The sequence below is a fragment of the Myiozetetes cayanensis genome, unplaced genomic scaffold (assembly GCF_022539395.1).
Source record: "Myiozetetes cayanensis isolate MyiCay16 unplaced genomic scaffold, myiCay2020 scf100, whole genome shotgun sequence".
Classification (NCBI taxonomy): Eukaryota; Metazoa; Chordata; class Aves; order Passeriformes; family Tyrannidae; genus Myiozetetes; species Myiozetetes cayanensis.
This window is the reverse complement of record NW_026086606.1, coordinates 1-19,585: the sequence shown is the minus strand read 5'-3', so window position 1 is coordinate 19,585 and position 19,585 is coordinate 1. Positions and strand designations below refer to the sequence as shown.

Genomic DNA, 19,585 nt, shown 5'->3' with positions numbered 1-19,585 from the left:
GTGGGGGGAGTTGGGGAAAATGGGGGAAGTGGGGAAAATGGGGAGAAAATGGGGGACTATGGGGGAGGAAGGAGGGGAACATTGGGGAGATGAGGGGGTGTGGGGGTTAAGGGGGAACGATTTGGGGGAGTGGGGGAGAACAGGGGGATCGTTGTGGGGGGGGTCAGGGGGAATATTGGGGGTCTCAGGGGGACCTTTGGGGGTCACCTCCCTTTCATTTCATCCCCCATAGGCCGCTGGGATCCTTCACCCAGGACCCCCAAGTCCTCCAGGACCTCCCCTTAGACCTTTCCAAATCCCCCTCAGACCCTTCCTCAACCCCTCCAAACCCCCTGGGACCCCCCAATCCCCTCAAAACCCCCTTGGGGACCCCCAATCCCCCTCAAAACCCCTCTGTGACCCCCCAGTCCCCCTCAAAACCTCCCTTGTGACCCCTCGAATCTCTCTCAAACTCCCATGTGACCTCTCAACCTCCCCTGTGAACCCCCCAATCCCTTTCAGCCCCCTCAAAACCCCCCAAATCCCCCCAAATCCCCCTGTGACCCCCTCAAACGCCCCCTGTGACCCCCAATCCCCTTCAGCCCCCTCCAAACCCCCAAATCCCCCTGTGACCCCTCCCCAATCCCCTTCAGCCCCCTCCAAACTCCCCCCAAATCCCCCTGTGACCCCCCATGTGCCCCCCCTGCCCCCGAGGCCCCCTGATGCCGGGTGGGCACCGCACGGCCCCGCTGGGCTCTCTGGAGGTGCCGGGCAGCCCGTACAGCGTGCGGGTGCTGCGGGTGGGCTACAGCAGCCCCCAGGCCGACGGCTCCGTGCTGGCCGACGGCAGCGTCACCCTGGTGTGGGGCGGCCCCGTCACGGCCCTGGTGGACACGGGGGGGCCCTGGGACCGGGCCCTGCTGCCCGAGCTGCTGCGGGAGCGGGGGCTGAGCCCCCGGGACGTCACCCACGTGGTGGTCACCCACGGCCACTCGGACCACGCCGGCAACCTCAACCTGTTCCCGGGGGCGGCCGAGCTGCTGGTGGGCTTCGACCTGAGCCGGGGGCCGGGGCTGTTCGTGCCGCAGGGGCTGGCGCGGGGGGAGCCGCTGGCCCTGCACGGCCCCCTCCTCGAGGCGCTGCCCACGCCGGGCCACACGCGCGCCCACGCCGCGCTGGCCGTGCGCGGCACCGCCCTGGGCACCGTGCTGGTGGCCGGGGACCTCTTCGAGAGGGAGGGCGACGAGGCCGAGTGGGAGGCCCTGAGCGAGGACCCCCCCCTGCAGCGCCGCAGCCGCCGCGCCGCCCTGGCCGTGGCCGATGTCATCGTGCCCGGGCACGGCCCGCCCTTCAGGGTCCTCAGGGACGAGCAGGGGGACGGGGACGGGGACGGGGACAGCGATGGGGATGGGGACAGGGACAGAGACAGCGACAGGGACAGGGACAGGGACAGGGACAGAAACAGGGACAGGGACAGGAGTAGGGACAGGAACAGACACAGGGACAGAGACGGGGACAGCGACAGCGAGGTCACGGCTGGAGGTGGCGCCGAGGGACGCGGGGACGAGGCCTGAGGAGGTGGGACCTGGTGGGGACACCCAAAGGGACATGGGGACACTCCTGGTGGGAGATGGGACACAGGGACACGGGGACACCCTGGAGATGGCACTGAGGGACGCAGGGATGAGGCCTGAGGAGGTGGGGCCTGGTGGGGACACCCAAAGGGACACAGGGACACCCTGGAGGTGGCACTGAGGGACACGGGGACACCCCGAGGGACACGGGGACAGGGGCAGCCAATGGGACCCCTGGGCTGGGGGGGCGGTGGTTGTGACATCACGGGGGGTTGGTGACACGGGGACAGCCCTGGATGTCCCCTGGGTCGTTCCCCTTCCCCCTGTGGGAGCACAGCCCCTGTGTCACCTCCCAGTTCCCTCCCAGTTCCCCAAATCCCCTCCCAGTTCTCCCAGTCCTTCCCACTCCCCCCAGATCCTCCCACTCCCCCCCAGTCCCCAGTCCCTCCCAGGGTCGTTGTCCCCGGGGGGGTTTATAAAGCCCTCGCTGACTTTGGGGGGGTTTTTCTCAGCCATGGCCCCCTCCCCGTGGCCCTGCCTGGTGGCCCTGGTGGCCCTGGTGGCCCCCCTGGCACGGGGGTGGGACCAGGACTCGCCCACCACCACCCTGTCTGTGGAGAACGGGGGGCCCTGGGGCGAGTGGGGGCCCCCCGAGTTCTGCAACGGGAGGGCTTTGGCCACCGGCTTCCAGCTCAAGGTGGGCTTGGGAGGAGATTTTGGGGGGTTTGGGGGGTTGGAGGACACAGGGGGATTTGGGAAGTCCTGGGGGTCTTGGGGAGCCCTGAGTTTTATCCTCGGGGGCTGGAGGTGTTGGGGTTCAGGGGACACAAAGGGGTTGGGGGGACATGGGAGGGACAGAGGGGGACGGAGGGGATCACAGGGGGTTGAGGGGACATGGGAAGGGGTCGGGGGTCACCCACGGGGGTTTGGGGGACAAACGGGGGTTGGGGGGATAAGGGGGTCATGGGGGCGTGAGGGGGTGACGGGATTTTGGGGTCCTGCAGGTGGAGCCCCAAGGGGTTCCTCAAGGACAACACGGCGCTCAACGGGGTCCGCCTGCTCTGCCAGGGGGAGGGGACATCGCGGCCACCGAGGGGCAGTGAGTGACGGGGGCATGGGGGTGGGGTGGGGACACCCCCATCTACGGCCACCACAACCCACCCGTGGCCACCAGGACCCTTCTGTGGCCAACACGACACATCCATGGCCATTGTGACCCTTCCATGGCCACCATGACCCTTCCATGGCCACCCTGACCCTTCCATGGCCATTGTGACCCATCCATGGCCACCATGACCCTTCCATGGCCACCATGACCCAACCATGGCCATTGTGACCCATCCATACCATCCCAACCCAACCGTGGCCACCCCAACCCAACCATGGCCACCCCAACCCAATCATGGCCAACCCTTCCATGGCCAACCCCACCCAACCAAGGCCACCCCAACCCAACCCAACCCAACCATGGCCACCCCAACCCGACCCATCCATGGCCACCCAACCCAACCATGGCCATTGTGACCCATCCATACCATCCCAACCCAACCATGGCCACCACAACCCAACCATGGCCAACCCACCCCAACCCAACCATGGCCACCCCAACCCTTCCATGGCCACCCCAACCCAACCCAACCCCACCCAACCAAGGCCACCCCAACCCAACCATGGCCACCCCAACCCAACCATGGCCACCCCAACCCAACGTGGCCACCTCAAGGCCCCCAGGGGAGTCTGGAGGGGGGTTCCCCGCGGTGAGCTCCCCCTGACCCCCCCCTTTGCCCCCCCAGCCGTGGGGAGTGGTCCCGGCCCGAGACGTGTCCCCCCGGGCAGCACCTCGTGTCGTTCCGCCTGCGCGTGGAGGCCCCGCGGGGGCTCTGGGACGACACGGCCGCCAACGCCGTGGCCGCCATCTGCTCGGGGGGCACCCTGCTGGAGGGCAGGGGCGGCCCCCGCGGCTCCTGGGGCAACTGGAGCCTCCCCTGCCCCGCCCGGACCGGGGTCTGCGGGCTCAGGACCCGCGTGGAGCCCCCCCAGGGCGTGGCCGACGACACCGCGCTCAACGACCTCGAGCTCTACTGCTGCCAGTGAGGGGGGGGGACACCCCCTGGAGCCCCCTGGGACCACCCCAGATCCCGGGAACCCCCTGGACACCCTCCAGACCCCCTGGAGCCTCCCTGGGACCACCCCAGATCCTGGAAACCCCCCCTGGAGCCCCTGGGACCACCCCAGATCCTGGAACCCCTCTGGACACCCCCCAGACCCCCTGGAGCCCCCTGAGACCACCCCAGATCCTGGGAACCCCCTGGAGCCCCCTGAGACCACCCCAGATCCTGGAAGCCCCCTGAGCCCCCTGGGACCACCCCAGATCCTGGGAACCCCCTGGACCCCTCAGAACCCCCTGAGACCACCCCCAGATCCTGGAACCCCCTGGACACCCCCCAGACCCCTGGAGCCCCCTGAGACCACCCCAGATCCTGGAAACCCCCCTGGAGCCCCCTGAGACCACCCCTGATCTTGGGAAACCCCCTGGACCCCTCAGAGATTCCTGGAACCCTCTGAGACCACCCCAGATCCTGGAACCCCCTGGACACCCCCAGACCCCCTGGAAGCCCCTGAGAGCACCCCTCGATCTTGGGAAACCCCGGATTCCTGGAACCCCCTGGGACCACCCCAACTCCTGGGAAACCCCCTGGACCCCTCAGACCCCCCTGAGATCACCCCAGATCCTGGAACCCCCTGGACACCCCTGGGACCCCCACCCCCACCCCAGGACCCCTCCAGACCCCTGGAAGCTCCCTTGGGACCACCCCCGATCCCCAGACCCCCTCTGGGACCCCCTGGACCCCCGGGACCCCTCAGATTCTGGGGACCCCCAGGACTTCTGGGACCCCCATGGACCCCCTGATGTCCCCCCACCCCCTCTGACCCCCCCTCCTCAGTGTCCCCCAACCACCCCTGGGGACCCCCAAACTCCCCCTCCCCCAAAAGGGTCCCCAAATCCCCTCCCCCGCGGTGCCCCCCAATGTCCCCCTCCCCAATAAACTGGAGGGGACCCCTGCCGAGTCCTCGTTTTTGGGGGTTTGGGAGTCCCCTGACCCTGCAGGGCGAGGGGGAGGAGGGGCAGGGCTTGGGTGACACCGGGGTGGGGAGGGGCGTGCCCCGACCTTTGACCCCCCAGGCCGGACTTTGGACCCCCAAAATAAATGATTAACCGGGGGAGGGGCAGGGCCGGGCCTGGGCCAGCGCTGGGTGAGTCTGGGGGTTTGGGGGAGGTTTGGGGGCTTGAGGGGTTTGGGGGCTTGGGGGAGTTTGGGGGGTTGGAGGATTTGAGGGATTTTTGGGGTCCTCAGGCTCTTTTTGGGGGCAGAAGGGGTGGAATTTGGGGACTCCTGGGGGATTTTGGGGAGCGTTTGGGGCTCCCCAAGATTTGGGGGGGATTTTGAGGTCCTGCCCATCCCCCTCCTCTTTTGCAGCCCCTCCCCCGCCAGGATGGAGCAGGTAAAGGGGGAGGGGAAGGGGGATCCTCCAATCTCCCAACCCCCCTTGTCTGACCTCGCCCTCCCCCCACAGCCCCCGGGCCTGCCCGAGCCCCAAAACCGCCCTGAGCCCCCAAAGAGCCCGCGGCCCCGGGGTGAGAGGGGGACACTGGGACGGACTGGGGGCACTGGGAGGGGCTGGAGGGAACTGGGAGGGGATGGAGGGGCATTGGGAGGGGAATTGGAGGGCACTGGGAGGGACTGGAGGGGATGGGGGGACTGGGAGGGACTGGCTGGGGACTAAGAGGGGATGTAGGGGCACTGGGAGTTACTGGGGCTTACTGGGAGGGCACTGGGAATTACTGGGAGGGCACTGGGAGTTACTGGGGGGTGCTGGGAGGGCTCTGTGGGTTACTGGGGGTTACTGGGAGGGCACTGTGGGTTACTGGGGATTACTGGGAGGGCACTGGGGGTTACTGGGGGCACTGGGGGCATTGTGCGTTACTGGGGTTACTGGGAGTTACTGGGTGTTACTGGGAGAGCACTGGGGGTTACTGGGAGTTACTGGGAGGGCACTGGGGGTTACTGGGAGGGCACTGGGGTTACTGGGGTTTACTGGGAGGGCTCTGGACGTTACTGGGGGCGCTGGGGGTGAGTGACGCCCCGGCCCCTCCCCGTGTTTCCGCATGTGCTGCCCCTCGGGGAGGCGGCGGCTCCTGGAGGAGCTCCGGGACCGCCCCCTCCGGCCCACGCGCCGCTCCCCCTTCACCACCGTCTTCAGGGGCCCCCCGTGAGTTGGGGGCACGGGGGGAGGGCAGGGGGCACAGGGGGTCAAGGGGGCACTGGGGGGCACTGGAGGCATTTTTGTGGGGGCAGGGGGGCATTGGGGGCATTGGGGGTCAGGGGTCAGTGGGGGTCACCGGGGGTCAAAGGTCACCCTGGGCAGGCTCCTCCCTCACTGACCCCTCCCCCTCCCCCTCCCCAGAGCCACCACCGGGGCTGAAGTTTCAGGGTCCCCAGGGGGACCTGGAGGCTCAGGACCTCCAACCCCCACGAGACCACCCGGCGGGGGCGGGGCAATGAAGGGCTCTGATTGACAGCTCCGGCCGCGCCCCCTTCGACCGGGATCAGAGCGGTCCACACAGATTTAAAATGGAGGTTTTGCTGGTTTAAGTGTGTTTTTACTGGTTTGGGTTGGTTTATACTGGTTTAAATCGGTTTATACTGGTTTAAACTGGTACCGTAAAGCGCGCAGGTGGATGCGGAGGTGCCACGCTGCCGTAAAGCGCGGAGGGGAGTGGAGGCGCCGCACTGCCGTAAAGCGGCGCTGACGGACGGGGCGCTGAGCCAATGGGAGCGCGGGGCGGGCCGGGGGGCGGGGCCAAGGGGGTCACGTGTGGGTGCGGTCACGTGGCCGGAAGGGAACGGGAGCCCGCGATGGTGAGAGCCGGACTGGGAGGGACTGGGAGGGTCACTGGGGGTTATTGGGCAGCACTGGGGGTCACTGGGCAGCACTGGGAGGTTACTGGGACATCGCTGGTTCATGGTGGTCTGTACTGGTTTATGCTGGTCCGTACTGGTCCATACTGGTCCGCGCTGGTTTCAGACGTCGGCGCTGACGCAGGGCCTGGAGCGGGTCCCGGCCCAGGCCGGGTATCTCGTCATCAGCGACGGCGCCGTCCTGGCTGTGAGGGGGGCCCCAAATTTGGGGGATCCCCAAAACCTGGGGATGGGGGGGCGAAATTTGGGGGTCCCCAAAACTGGGGGGCCGAAACTGGGAGGGGGTCCCCAAAATGGGGGTGGTCTGGGGGCGGTCCTGGGGTCCCCAAAATTGGGGAGGTTGGGGTGTGTCTGGGGGTCCCCAAAACACTGGGGAGGGTCCCCAAAATTGGGGGAGGGTCCTGGGATGGGGGGAGGGTGTCCTGGGTTTGGGGGAGAGAGGGGGCTGGGAAGGGCAGGGGAGTCCCCAAAATGGGGGTCCCAAAACTGGGGGGGTCCCAAAATTGGGAGGGTGGAGGGCAGGGCCCAGATTCGGGGGTTGGTTCGAGAGGTCCCTGGTTTGGGGGTTGGAGGGGGTGGTGTCTTCCCACGCCTTTGGGGCCACCCCCAAAGTGTCCCCCAAAGTGTCCCCAAAGTGTCCCCTGCCCCCCAAAGTGTCCCCTGCCCCCCAAAGTGTCCCCAAAGTGTCCCTGCCCCCCCAAAGTGTCCCCAAAGTGTCCCCTGTCCCGCAGTCGTCGGGGGACCTGGAGAACGACGAGCGCACGGCCACCGTCCTGCAGGGCCTGGTGGCCACCGCGCTGGGGCTGCGCCTGCCCCGCGGCCACCACCCCCCCTTCCGCCGCCTCTCGGGTCAGTGCCACCTCCTGGGGTCACCTGGGGTCACCAGGGTCACCTGGGTCACCCCCCTGGGGTCACCACCCCCCCTTCCGCCGCCTCTCGGGTCAGTGACACCCCCAGGGTCACCAGGGTCACCCCCCTGGGGTCACCAGGGTCACCACCCCCCCTTCCGCCGCCTCTCGGGTCAGTGACACCCCCTGGGGTCACCACAGGGTCACCATGGGGTCACCTGGGTCACCACCCCCCCTTCCGCCGCCTCTCGGGTCAGTCACACCCCCAGGGTCACCATGGGGTCACCACAGGGTCACCTGGGGTCACCACAGGGTCACCAGGGTCACCACCCCCCCTTCTGCCGCCTCTCGGGTCAGTCACACCCCCTGGGGTCACCTGGGGTCACCACAGGGTCACCTGGGTCACCCCCCTGGGGTCACCACCCCCCCTTCCGCCGCCTCTCGGGTCAGTGACATCACCTGGGGTCACCTGGGGTCACCATGGGGTCATCAAGAATCCCCAGAGGTCACCAAAGGGGTCACCAGAGTGGCACCAAAGTGGCTCCAGGGTCTCCCAAACTGATGGGGGTGGGGGGGTTAGGGGGGGTGGCACTGTCCCCAATGTCCCCCCAGTGGTGTTTGGGGAGCTGGGGGTGTCCCTGGGGGTGTCCCTGGGGGTGTCCCCAATGTCCCCCCTGTCCCCCCGGTGGTGTTTGGGGAGTGGGGGTGTCCCTGGGGGTGTCCCTGGGGGTGTCCCTGGGGGTGTCCCCATTGTCCCCACTGTCCCCCCAGTGGGGTGTGGGGAGCTGGGGGTGTCCCTGGGGGTGTCCCTGGGGTGTCCCTGTTGTCCCCAATGTCCCCCCTGTCCCCCCAGTGGTGTTTGGGGAGTGGGGTGTCCCTGGGGGTGTCCCCAATGTCCCCCCTGTCCCCCCAGTGGTGTTTGGGGAGTGGGGGTGTCCTGGGTGTCCTGTCCCCTGTCCCCCCAGTGGTGTTCGGGGAGCACTCCCTGCTCGTCACGGTGTCAGGACAGAAACTCTTCGTCGTCAAACGCCACAACCACGTCCAGGACCCCGTGGCCGTCTGACAGCTGTCCCCAATGTCCCCAACAACTGTCCCCAATGTCCCCAACAACTGTCCCCAATGTCCCCAACAACTGTCCCAGCTGTCCCCAATGTCCCCAACAACTGTCCCCAATGTCCCCTGCTGTCCCAGCTGTCCCCAATGTCCCCAACAACTGTCCCCAATGTCCCCTGCTGTCCTCACCTGTCCTCACCTGTCCCCAGGGGTGGTGGCACCTCCCCTCCGTGTCCCAAGGTGTCCCCAAGGCCACCCAGGGGGATTTTGGGGCCACCCCCCCCCCCAGTGTCACTCTGGAGGCAATAAAGGGTGTCCTGGAGTGTCACTTGTGTCACTTGTCACCTCTGGGGGGGGCAGGTGGGACACAGGAGTCCCTGGGGAGGTGACAAAGCCCTTTGGGGGGGTCCCCACACCCGGTGACACCCCAGGACCCCCCAAGTGACCCCCCCTGGTGACATCCAGAGCTTTATTAGACAATAAATAACAGTGACAGAGGGGCCACCCCTGTCCCTTGTCCCCAGCACGGGGGTGGCACTGCAGGACATCCCCTCCCCCCCCCCACAAAGGCCACCTCCCGATGTCCCCAAACGTCCCCAAAGTCTCCCCCACCCCCCCCAGTGCAGGCACAGCGCTGGGACCTGCCACAGGCTGCGTCCCCAACGTGTCCCCAGGCTCGGGGACGACACCCCCAGCGTCCCCCAGTGTCCCCAGGCTCGGGGATGTCCCCAGTGTCCCCTCCCTTGGCACCTCGAGCCCCCCAGGGGGTCCCCGGCTGAGTTTGGGGACCCAGCAGGGCGGGGGGTGGTGGCACATCCACGGTGTCCTCGGTGTCCCTGCTGTCCCCTCGTGTCCCCTGCTGTCCCCCCTGTCCCCGTGTCACTGCACAGGCGCCACCACCAGCACTTTGCACTCCCTCTTGGCGATCTTGTCGAGGGCCAGCACGGATTTGTCGGGGGGCAGGTACAGGGGGCGGCCCACGGGGGACCCCACGGGGGGGGTGATGGCCCTGCGCTCCATCACGCTGCCAGACCTGGGGACAGCAGGGACACTGTCACCTGGGGGAGCCCACAGTGTCCCCTCAGTGTCCCCAGAGTGTCCCCAGAGTGTCCCCATGTCCCCCCAGTCCCCCCAGGGGGTGATGGCCCTGCGCTCCATCACGCTGCCAGACCTGGGGACAGCAGGGACACTGTCACCTGGGGGTGCCATTGTCACCTGGGGGTGCCACTGTCACCTGGGGGAGCCCACAGTGTCCCCACAGTGTCCCCACAGTGTCCCCAACGTCCCCCCAGGGGGTGATGGCCCTGCGCTCCATCACGCTGCCACACCTGGGGACAGCAGGGACACTGTCACCTGGGGGAGCCACTGTCACCTGGGGGTGCCCAGAGTGTTCCCAGTACCCTTAATGTCCCCCCCAGTGCCCTCCCAGTATCCCCAGAGCCCTCCCAGTATCTCCCAGTGCTCCCAGTGTCCCTCCCAGTGTCCCCCCAATACCAGATGAGGTGGCTGCTGGTGGGAGAAGGACTGGGACCGTCCCAGTCCCGCCACCAATTCCCTCCCAGTGCTCCCAGTGCCCTCCCAGTGTCCCTCCCAGTGCCCCCAGTGCTCCCAGTGCCCCCAGTACCGGATGAGGTGGCTGCTGGAGGGCTGCTGGTGGGAGAAGGACTGGGAGCGCCCCAGCCCCGCCACCAATTCCCTCCCAGTGCTCCCAGTGTCCCTCCCAGAGCCCTCCCAGTGCTCCCAGTGCCCCTATTGCCCTCCCAGTGCTCCCAGTGCCCCCAGTACCGGATGAGGTGGCTGCGGGAGGGCTGCTGGTGGGAGAAGGACTGGGACCGTCCCAGTCCCGCCACCAATTCCCTCCCAGTGCCTCCCAGTGCTCCCAGTGCCCTCCAGTGCTAGCACTGGATGAGGTGGCTGCGGGAGGCTGCTGAGGAGAAGGACTGAGGATCTGCCCCAGTCCGCCACCATTCCCCTGCTCGGCCGGGAGCTGGGGGCTGCTCTTGCGGGACACGGGCCGGGCCTCGGGCGGGGGATGGGCCAGGCTGGCCGTGAACTGGAGCTTCAGCTTCATGTGCTGGGACAGCTGGGGGGACACCGGGGCATCAGGGGCACTGGGGATCACTGGGAGGGGACTGGGGATACTGGGAACACGGCGGGGGGGGGGCAGTGTGGGGACACTTTGGGGCTGTTGTCACCTCAAAGAGCCCCTCTTGGAGTGCCTGGAATGGGGAAACTGGGACTGGGATGGGGACACCGGGACTGGGATGGGGACACTGGGACTGGGATGGGGACACCGGGACTGGGATGGGGGCACGGGGACTGGGATGGGGACACTGGGACTGGGATGGGGACACTGGGACTGGGATGGGGACACCGGGACTGGGATGGGGGCACTGGGGTTGGGATGGGGGCACTGGAATGGGGACACTGGGACTGGGATGGGGGCACTGGGATGGGGACATTGGGATGGGGACACCAGGACTGGGATAGGGACACTGGAATGGGGACACTGGGACTGGGATGGGGGCACCAGGGCTGGGATGGGGACACTGGGACTGGGATGGGGACACTGGCATGGGGACACTGGGACTGGGATGGGGACACCGGGACTGGAATGGGGACACTGGGACTGGGATGGGGACACCGGGACTGGAATGGGGACACCAGGACTGGAATGGGGACACTGGGACTGGGATGGGGCACCAGGGCTGGGATGGGGACACTGGGACTGGGATGGGGACACTGGGGCTGGGATGGGGACACTGGGACTGGGATGGGGCACCAGGGCTGGGATGGGGACACTGGGGTTGGGATAGGGACACTGGGACTGGGATGGGGACACTGGGATGGGGACACCGGGACTGGGATGGGGGCACTGGGAGGACACTGGGGGGCCATTTGGGGCCATTTGGGGCCGTTGTCACCTCGAAGAGCCCCTCCCGGAGCGCCTGGAAGGCCACACGGATGGTCCTGGCGCTGCCCTTGCGGGAATAGCCCAGGTTGGTGAGGGGGGTGTGGCACACGATGGAGTCCAGGGAGCCCGGCGTGGAGGGAGCCTTGCCTGGGAATGGGAATGGGATTGGGATCAGGGACATGGGAATGGGATCAGGGAGATGGGAATGGGATCAGGGAGATGGGATTGGGATCAGGGAGATGGGATTGGGATCAGGGACATGGGAATGGGATCCCTGTCCCATCCCCGGGTGTGGCACACGATGGAGTCCAGGGAACCTGGTGTGGAGGGAGCCTTGCCTGGGAATGGGGGAACAAATCAATGTGGGAGTGGATCAGGGAGATGGGAATGGGATCCCTGTCCCCTGTCCCCGGGTGTGGCATACGATGGAGTCCAGGGAGCTTGCTGTGGATGGAGCCTTGCCTGGGAATGGGATTGGGATCAGGGACGTGGGAATGGGATCAGGGAGAAGGGAATGGGATGATGGTAACGGGATGACAGGAATGGGATCCCTCCCGTGTCCCCTCCCTGTCCCCAGTGTGCCCTCTCCACCCCCATCCCCAATGTCCTCAATGTCCCCCATGACCCCAACACCCCCCTGGCGTCCCCAATGTCCCCGGTGTCCCCTCACCCCCGGTGTCCCCTCATCCCCGGTGTCCCCTCAGCCCCCAATGTCCCCTCAGCCCCCGGTGTCCCTCAGCCCCCAATGTCCCCTCAGCCCCCTGGTGTCCTCTCATCCCCCGGTGTCCCAACACCCCAGTGTCCCCTCAGCTCCGGTGTCCCCTCAGCCCCCAATGTCCCCTCACCCCGGTGTCCCTCAGCCCCCTGGTGTCCCTCAGCCCCGGTGTCCCCTCACCCCCCCGGTGTCCCCACCGGCCGTGGCCGTCTCGGGGGTCCAGACGAGGCGCACGGCCAGGAAGTCCTGCAGGTCGTTGAGCAGGGTGTAGGTGACCGTGAAGCGACGCCGCGCCGGCACCGGCGACTCCACCGTGGCCGTCATCACGAAGCGAGGCCGCTCCAGGCGGATGCTCGGCAGCCTGGGGGACAGGGGGATGATGTGGGGACAGCCTGGGGGACAGGGGGATGACGTGAGGACAGCCTGGGGGACAGGGGGACGTCACAGGGACAGCCTGGAGGACAGGGGGACATCATGGGGACAGCCTGGGGGACAGGGGGATGTCACAGGGACAGCCTGGGGGACAGGGGGATGTCACAGGGACAGCCTGGGGGACAGGGGGATGATGTGGGGACAGCCTGGGGGACAGGGGGATGTCACAGGGACAGCCTGGGGGACAGAGGGATGTCATAGGGACAGGCTGGGGGGACAGGGGGACGTCACAGGGACAGCCTGGGGACAGGGGACAGTAGGAACATCACAGGGACAGCCTGTGGGGACAGGGGATGGCGTGAGGGACAGCCTGAGGGACAGGGGGACATCATGGGGACAGCCTGGGGGACAGGGGGACATCACAGGGACAGCCTGGGGGACAGGGGGATGACGTGGGGACAGCCTGGGGGACAGGGGGACATCACAGGGACAGCCTGGGGGACAGGGGGATGACGTGGGGACAGCCTGGGGGACAGGGGGACATCACAGGGACAGCCTGGGGGACAGGGGGACGTCACAGGGACAGCCTGGGGGACAGGGGGATGATCGTAGGGACAGCCTGGGGGACAGGGGGACGTCACAGGGACAGCCTGGGGGACAGGGGACATCGGGACATCACAGGGACAGCCTGGGGGACAGGGGGACGTCACAGGGACAGCCTGGGGGACAGGGGGACATCACAGGGACAGCCTGGGGGACAGGGGACATCACAGTCACAGGGACAGCCTGGGGGACAGGGGGACGTCACAGGGACAGCCTGGGGGACAGGGGACATCACAGGGACAGCCTGGGGGACAGGGGGATGTCATAGGGACAGCCTGGGGGACAGGGGGACATCACAGGGACAGCCTGGGGGACAGGGGGACGTCACAGGGACAGCGGGGGGACATCGTGGTGGCACCACTGGGGAGGCCCAGGGGAGCTGCACAGAGCCCCGAGCGGGTGGTGACGCGGGGACAGCGATGGGACAACGATGGGACAGAGGTGTGGTGGCAGCCAGGAGGGTCTGGGGGTGTTGGGGACGTTCTGGGGACGTTCTGGGGACATTCTGGGGGCGTTTTGGGGACATTCTGGGGACATTCTGGGGATGTTTTGGGGACGTTCTGGGGACGCTCACCGGTAGTGGGTGTAGATGCTGCTGGTGAAGGGCAGCTTGGGGGTCGACCACTGCACCACGGCCACCAGCGGCACCTCCAGGCCCTGCAGGAGGGCACAGGTGGCACCCCCTGTGTCCCCAAGCCCCCGTGTCCCCAAGCCCCCTGGTGTCCCCAAGCTCCCCCATGTCCCCAAGACCCCCTGTGTCCCCAAACCCCCTGTGTCCCCACCTCCGGTGTCCCCAAGCCCCCATGTCCCAAACCCCCTGTGTCCCCAAGCCCCCAGTGTCCCCAAACCCCCATGTCCCCAAGCCCCTGGTGTCCCCAAGCCCCGTGTCCCAAACCCCCTGGTGTCCAAGCCCCCGTGTCCCTCACCTCCTTGGCGTCCTCGGGGGGCCTCTCTGGGGCCTGGAGCTGGAAGAGGAAGTTCTGCTCCTCCAGGGCACTGAGGGCACAGGGACAGCCCGAGCCCGCCCCGGCCACGCGGCAGAACGCGCCCACCGGCACCTCCCCCGAGTGGTGGCTGTGGGGACACCTCGGGGTCACCTCGGGGTCACCTCAGGGTCACCTCAGGGTCACCTCGGGGTCACCAGGGTCACCTCGGGGTCACCTCAGGGTCACCACCCTGTCCCCAACGCGCCCACCGGCACCTCCCCTGAGTGCTGGCTGTGGGGACACCTTGGGGTCACCTCGGGGTCACCTCAGGGTCACCTCGGGGTCACCTCAGGGTCACCACCCTGTCCCCAATGCACCCACCAGCACCTCCCCTGAGTGCTGGCTGTGGGGACACCTCGGGGTCACCTCAGGGTCACCTCAGGGTCACCTCGGGGTCACCTCGGGGTCACCTCGGGGTCACCACCCTGTCCCCAACGCGCCCACCGGCACCTCCCCTGAGTGGTGGCTGTGTGGACACGGCAGGGACACCTCAGGGACACCCTGGGGACACCCCAAGGCCCCCACACTGTCCCCAGGTGTCCCCAGGTGTCCCCCAGTGTCCCCAGGTGTCCCCAGGTGTCCCCTGCCACCCCCGGTGTCCCCAGGTGTCCCCCGGTGGTGTCCCCAGGTGTCCCCTGCCACCCCCGGTGTCCCCAGGTGTCCCCTGCCACCCCTGGGGTCCCCTGCCACCCCCGGTGTCCCCAGGTGTCCCCTGCCACCCCCGGTGTCCCCAGGTGTCCCCAGGTGTCCCCTGCCACCCCCAGTGTCCCCAGGTGTCCCCTGCCACCCCCGGTGTCCCCTCACCAGACGTCGTCGACGAGCAGGACGGAGCCGTCGGGCATGACGGGCAGGTAACTGGCGTTGAAATTGGGCAGGATCTGCACATCCCACAGGGAGATCTCCTCCTGGGAGCACCCGTTCAGCACTGGGGACAGGGGACATTGGGGACAGGGGGACATTGGGGACAGGATCTGCACATCCCACAGGGAGATCTCCTCCTGGGAGCACCCGTTCAGCACTGGGGACAGTGGGGACATCAGGGGGATTGGGGACATTGGGGACAGGGGACAGTGGGGACAGGGGTACATTGGGGACAGGGGGACATTGGGGACAGTGGGGACATTGGGGACAGGGGGGACATTGTGGACATTGGGGACAGGATCTGCACATCCCACAGGGAGATCTCCTCCTGGGAGCACCCGTTCAGCACTGGGGACAGGGGAGGGATTGGGGACAGTGGGGACATGGGGACATTGGGGACATTTGGGCGGGACTGGGGACACTGGGGATGTTGGGAATGTTCTCCCCATGCCCCCCTGTCCCTCCCCTTGTCCCCACATGTCCCCAAACGTCCCCAAAGACGCCCCCTCATCACCTTTGAGCACCGCCACGTTCTCCCCAACACCATCACTTACTGACACCTCACCCCCTCCATATCCCCAATGTCCCCCCCATCCCTCCCACCCCCTCCTGTCCCCAAACGTCCCCCAATGTCCCCCAGTGTCCCTCAATGTCCCCCAGCGTCCCTCACCTTTGAGCACCGTCAGGTACTTGCCCGACACCGTCACCTGCCGGCACCTGACGAGGGGCGGGGGCAGCACCGTCAGCATCGTGCTCACTGTGGGGACAGCAGGGACAGCTGGGGACAACCGAGACAGCAGGGACAACCCTGGGGACAGCTGGGACAACCCTGGGGACACCACTGGGGACAACCCTAGGGACAGCTGGGACAACCCTGGGGACAGCAGGGACAGCTGGGACAGCCCTGGGGACAGACTGGGGACAGCAGGGACAGCTGGGGACACCCCTGGGGACAGCAGGGACAGCTGGGACACCTGGGGACAGCAGGGACACCCCTGGGGACAGCCCTGGGGACAGCAGGGACAGCTGGGGACAGCCTGGGGACAGCCCTGGGGACACCCCTGGGGACAGCCCTGGGGACAGCTGGGACAGCTGGGACACCCCTGGGGACACCCCTGGGGACAGCAGGGACAACCCTGGGGACACCCCTGGGGACAGCAGGGACAGCTGGGACACCCCTGGGGACACCCCTGGGGACAGCTGGGACACCCCTGGGGACAGCACGGACAGCTGGGACACCCCTGGGGACAGCCTGGGGACACCCCTGGGGACACCCCTGGGGACAGCCCTGGGGACAGGAGGGACAGCTGGGGACAGCCTGGGGACAGCCCTGGGGACAGCCTGGGGACAGCCTGGGGACAGCAGGGACACCTCAGGGACACCCGGGGACACCCCGGGGCTGGTTTGGGGGGAGGGGACATTCGAGGGGGGACATTTCAGGGGAGGGGACACTCAGGGGAGGGGACATTCGGGGGAGGGGACATTCAGGGGAGGGACACTCGGGGGGAGGGGACACTCGGGGGGGAGGGGACAGGTGCCCACCCTGCGCCTTGAAGGCCCCGCGGTGCTGCCGGAACACCTGGGCGGGGGCGCGGCCCTGGAGCAGCCCCAGGTAACCCCCCCCCTCCTGCAGCTCCGGCGGCTCCGCGTCCCTCTGCCACACTGTCACCACGATCTGGGGACAAGGGACATGCCAGGGGACATCTGAGAGCCCAGGAACCCCCCCTGTCCCTCTGCCACACTGTCACCACGATCTGGGGACAAGGGACATGATCTGAGACCCCAGGAACCCCCTGTCCCTCTGCCACACTGTCACCACGATCTGGGGACAAGGGACATGCCAGGGGACATCTGAGAGCCCAGGAACCCCCCCCGTCCCTCTGCCACACTGTCACCACGATCTGGGGACAAGGGACACCATCTGAGACCCCAGGGCACCCCCTGTCCCTCTGCCACACTGTCACCACCATCTGGGGACAAGGGACACGCCGGGGGACGTGGGGACACCTCAGGGGACAACTGCCAGTGTCCCCGAGGTCCCCACAGTGTCCCCAAGGTCTCCTCACTGTCCCCAAGTTCTTCTCATTGTCCTCAAATTCCCCACAGTGTCCCCAAGATCGTCCCGCTGTCCCCACAGTGTCCCCACAGTGTCCCCCAGCGGTAGCTGTCCCCATCCCCTGTCCCCATCCCTGTCCCCTGTCCCCATCCCTGTCCCCATCCCCTGTCCCCATCCCCTGTCCCCATCCCCTGTCCCTATCCCCATCCCTGTCCCCATCCCATCCCCCATCCCCATCCCCTGTCCCCATCCCTGTCCCCTGTCCCCATCCCTGTCCCCTGTCCCCATCCCTGTCCCCATCCCTGTCCCCATCCTTGTCCCCATCCCTGTCCCCATCCCTGTCCCCGTCCCCATCCCTGTCCCCATCCCTGTCCCCATCCCTGTCCCCATTCCCTGTCCCCATCCCTGTCCCCATCCCATCCCTGTCCCCATCCCATCCCTGTCCCCATCCCTGTCCCTCCCCATCCCTGTTCCCAGAGCACCTTGGCTTTGCCGGTTCCGGGCGGGAGCTGATCCAGGGAAACGGTGAGCGGGAAAATCACCTCGTCCGTGGCCACGATGGGATCCTCCACCGGCATCTGGGGACGGAAAACCGGGATCCAGCCCGGCATTCCCGGCATTCCCAACATTCCCAGTGTCCCCACTGCCACCTCTGGCACCCGGGGAGCCCCAGCTTTTCCAGCAGGAGCATCCGGAATTCCCGGAAAAACGGCGGCCCCAACACCTCCCCATTCCCACCTGCATCCCAATCCCAACATTCCCCACATTCCCAACGTTCCCAGTATCTCCTCTATCACCCACCCCGGGGATCCCAAATTTTTCATCAGGAACTCTGGGAATTCCCAGGGAACCTTCAGCTCTGGACTGTCCCCATCCCCATTCCCATCCCCATCCCAATCCTGACATTCCCAACGCTCCTTTTCTCACCCATCCCAGCCCTGGGACACCCCAGGGATCCCAGATTTTTCATCTGGGAATTCCCAGGGAACCTTCAGCTCTGGACTGTCCCCATCCCCATTCCCATCCCCATCCCAATCCTGACATTCCTAACTCTCCTTTTCTCGTCCATCCCAGCCCCGGGACACCCCGGGGATCCCAGATTTTTCATGGGAATTCCCAGGGAATTTCAGCTCTGGACTCTCCCCGTTCCCATCCCATTCCCCCATTCCCCCGTTCCCCCCGTCCATCACCCACCCCGGCTCCGGGACAGCCGGGGGGTCCCTTGCTGTGGGTCAGGAGTGCTCGGCATTCCCGGAAAACCGCAGGCTCCGCGTCCTCCCCGTCCCCGTGCCCGTCCCGGGGCACCCCCGCGGGGTCCCCCCCGGGCGCCACCGTGGCCAGCGCGGCCAGGGAGGAGGCCAGCTGGGCCCAGGGGGGGCGGGGGGGGCTGTTCCCGGCGGTGTTCCCGGCATTCCCGGCGGTGTTCCCGGTGGGATTCCCGGCGGGATTCCCGGCAGGATTCCCGGGGCGGCAGCGCAGCACGAGCAGGAAGCGCACGGTCTCGCCCAGGTAGAGGTGGTTCCGCCGGGGCAGGGCCCGGTAACCCCCCCCGGGCCCCGATCCCGCCAGGAGCTCCCGCGGAGGGAACGGCACGGCCGGGAAATACATGGAATAGTCACACTGAGACTCCATGGGAGCGGGAAACGGGGACGGGAACGGGGAATGGGAACCCGGAATGGGAACCGGGAATGGGAACAGGGAACAGGAATGGGAACAGGAATGGGAACCGGGAATGGGAACGGGAATGGGAACAGGAATGGGAATGGGAACAGGAATGGGAATGGGAACAGGAATGGGAACTGGGAATGGGAACAGGGAATGGGGAATGGGAACAGGAATGGGAATGGGGAATGGGAACCGGGAATGGGAACAGGGAATGGGAACCCGGAATGGGAACAGGGAATGGGAACAGGGAATGGGAACCGGGAATGGGGAATGGGAACAGGGAATGGGAACCCGGAATGGGAACCGGGAATGGGAATGGGAACTAGGAATGGGAACAGGGAATGGGAACCCGGAATGGGAACTGGGAATGGGAACTGGAATGGGAACAGGAATGGGAACGGGAACAGGGAACAGAAACTGGAACCAGGAATGGGAACCAGGAACAGGGAATGGGAACAGGAATGGGAACAGGAACACGGAAGGGGAACTGGGAATGGGAACTGGGAACACGAAACAGGAACTGGGAATGGGAACGGGAAGGGAATCAAGGGGGGAGGAGGAGGAGGGACCCACAGGGATTCCCGCCAGGAACGTCAGGAATTCCACAGGGTTAAAGCTGGGAGGAGTTCTGGGAATTCCTTGGGAATGGGTGTGTGTAGGGTGTTTAATCCCAGAGGGAATTGCAGGGGAATTCCAGGGGGGTCGATCCCGGCCTTTGTCCCAGCGGGAAGTTTTGGGAATTCCAGGGGTCAGTCCCAGGGGGAAATCCTGGGAATTCCGAGAGGATGGAGGGAATACTGGGAGGTCAGTCCCGGTGGGAATGTTGGGAGTCCTGGACGGATAATGAGGGATTAATCCCAGGAATGCTGGCTGGGAATGGGGGTGGATGCCAGGAATTCCAGGGGGAGGATCCCAGGGACACTGAGGGGTCAATCCCGGTGGGAATCTTGGGAATTCCAGGGGAAAAGCAGGGGAGC

At 66.7% G+C, this 19,585-nt stretch overlaps 4 protein-coding genes across 8 annotated transcripts; 3 read left to right on the top strand and 1 right to left on the bottom strand.

Annotated features, from left to right (window-relative positions):
• Positions 1–691: 691 nt before the first annotated feature.
• Positions 692–1,376, top strand: MBLAC1 (metallo-beta-lactamase domain containing 1; the record flags this gene model as incomplete). The annotated part of the gene is made up of 1 exon (XM_050305845.1): positions 692–1,376. A coding segment is annotated over exon 1 (675 nt), but the record flags the coding sequence as incomplete, so codon positions are not given.
• A 602-nt stretch (positions 1,377–1,978) lies between these two features.
• Positions 1,979–4,067, top strand: LOC126634947 (vitelline membrane outer layer protein 1 homolog). Its single transcript, XM_050305868.1, is given in 5 exon segments — positions 1,979–2,250; positions 2,558–2,565; positions 2,567–2,656; positions 3,347–3,702; positions 4,004–4,067. Coding segments are annotated over 4 exon segments (582 nt in total). The 5' UTR covers positions 1,979–2,067; the 3' UTR covers positions 3,648–3,702; positions 4,004–4,067.
• Positions 4,068–6,082: 2,015 nt separating this feature from the next.
• On the top strand, positions 6,083–8,764 carry LAMTOR4 (late endosomal/lysosomal adaptor, MAPK and MTOR activator 4). Of its 3 annotated transcripts, XM_050305860.1 has the most exons (6): positions 6,083–6,193; positions 6,642–6,722; positions 7,267–7,408; positions 7,681–7,703; positions 7,795–7,828; positions 8,349–8,764. In XM_050305860.1, exons 1-6 carry the CDS (start codon positions 6,188–6,190, stop codon positions 8,444–8,446), a joined length of 384 nt encoding a protein of 127 aa, XP_050161817.1. In that variant the 5' UTR covers positions 6,083–6,187; the 3' UTR covers positions 8,447–8,764. The 3 variants fall into 3 exon arrangements, with proteins under 3 accessions (XP_050161817.1, XP_050161816.1, XP_050161818.1); XM_050305859.1 differs by lacking the exon at positions 6,083–6,193 and having other exon boundaries at positions 6,553–6,722; XM_050305861.1 differs by lacking the exons at positions 6,083–6,193; positions 7,681–7,703; positions 7,795–7,828 and having other exon boundaries at positions 6,553–6,722; positions 7,267–7,384.
• Positions 8,765–9,097: 333 nt separating this feature from the next.
• TRAPPC14 (trafficking protein particle complex subunit 14) lies at positions 9,098–18,887 on the bottom strand. Of its 3 annotated transcripts, XM_050305858.1 has the most exons (12): positions 18,138–18,886; positions 17,426–17,521; positions 16,430–16,562; positions 15,558–15,644; positions 14,831–14,951; positions 13,967–14,114; positions 13,615–13,697; positions 12,263–12,426; positions 11,361–11,497; positions 10,402–10,519; positions 10,222–10,303; positions 9,098–9,469 (listed from the first exon to the last, which is right to left on the bottom strand). In XM_050305858.1, exons 1-12 carry the CDS (start codon positions 18,573–18,575, stop codon positions 9,316–9,318), a joined length of 1,761 nt encoding a protein of 586 aa, XP_050161815.1. In that variant the 5' UTR covers positions 18,576–18,886; the 3' UTR covers positions 9,098–9,315. The 3 variants fall into 3 exon arrangements, with proteins under 3 accessions (XP_050161815.1, XP_050161813.1, XP_050161814.1); XM_050305856.1 differs by lacking the exons at positions 9,098–9,469; positions 10,222–10,303 and having other exon boundaries at positions 10,408–10,519; positions 12,246–12,426; XM_050305857.1 differs by lacking the exons at positions 9,098–9,469; positions 10,222–10,303; positions 10,402–10,519; positions 11,361–11,497 and adding an exon at positions 11,535–11,688 and having other exon boundaries at positions 12,263–12,457; positions 18,138–18,887.
• Between the last annotated feature and the right edge of the window lie 698 nt (positions 18,888–19,585).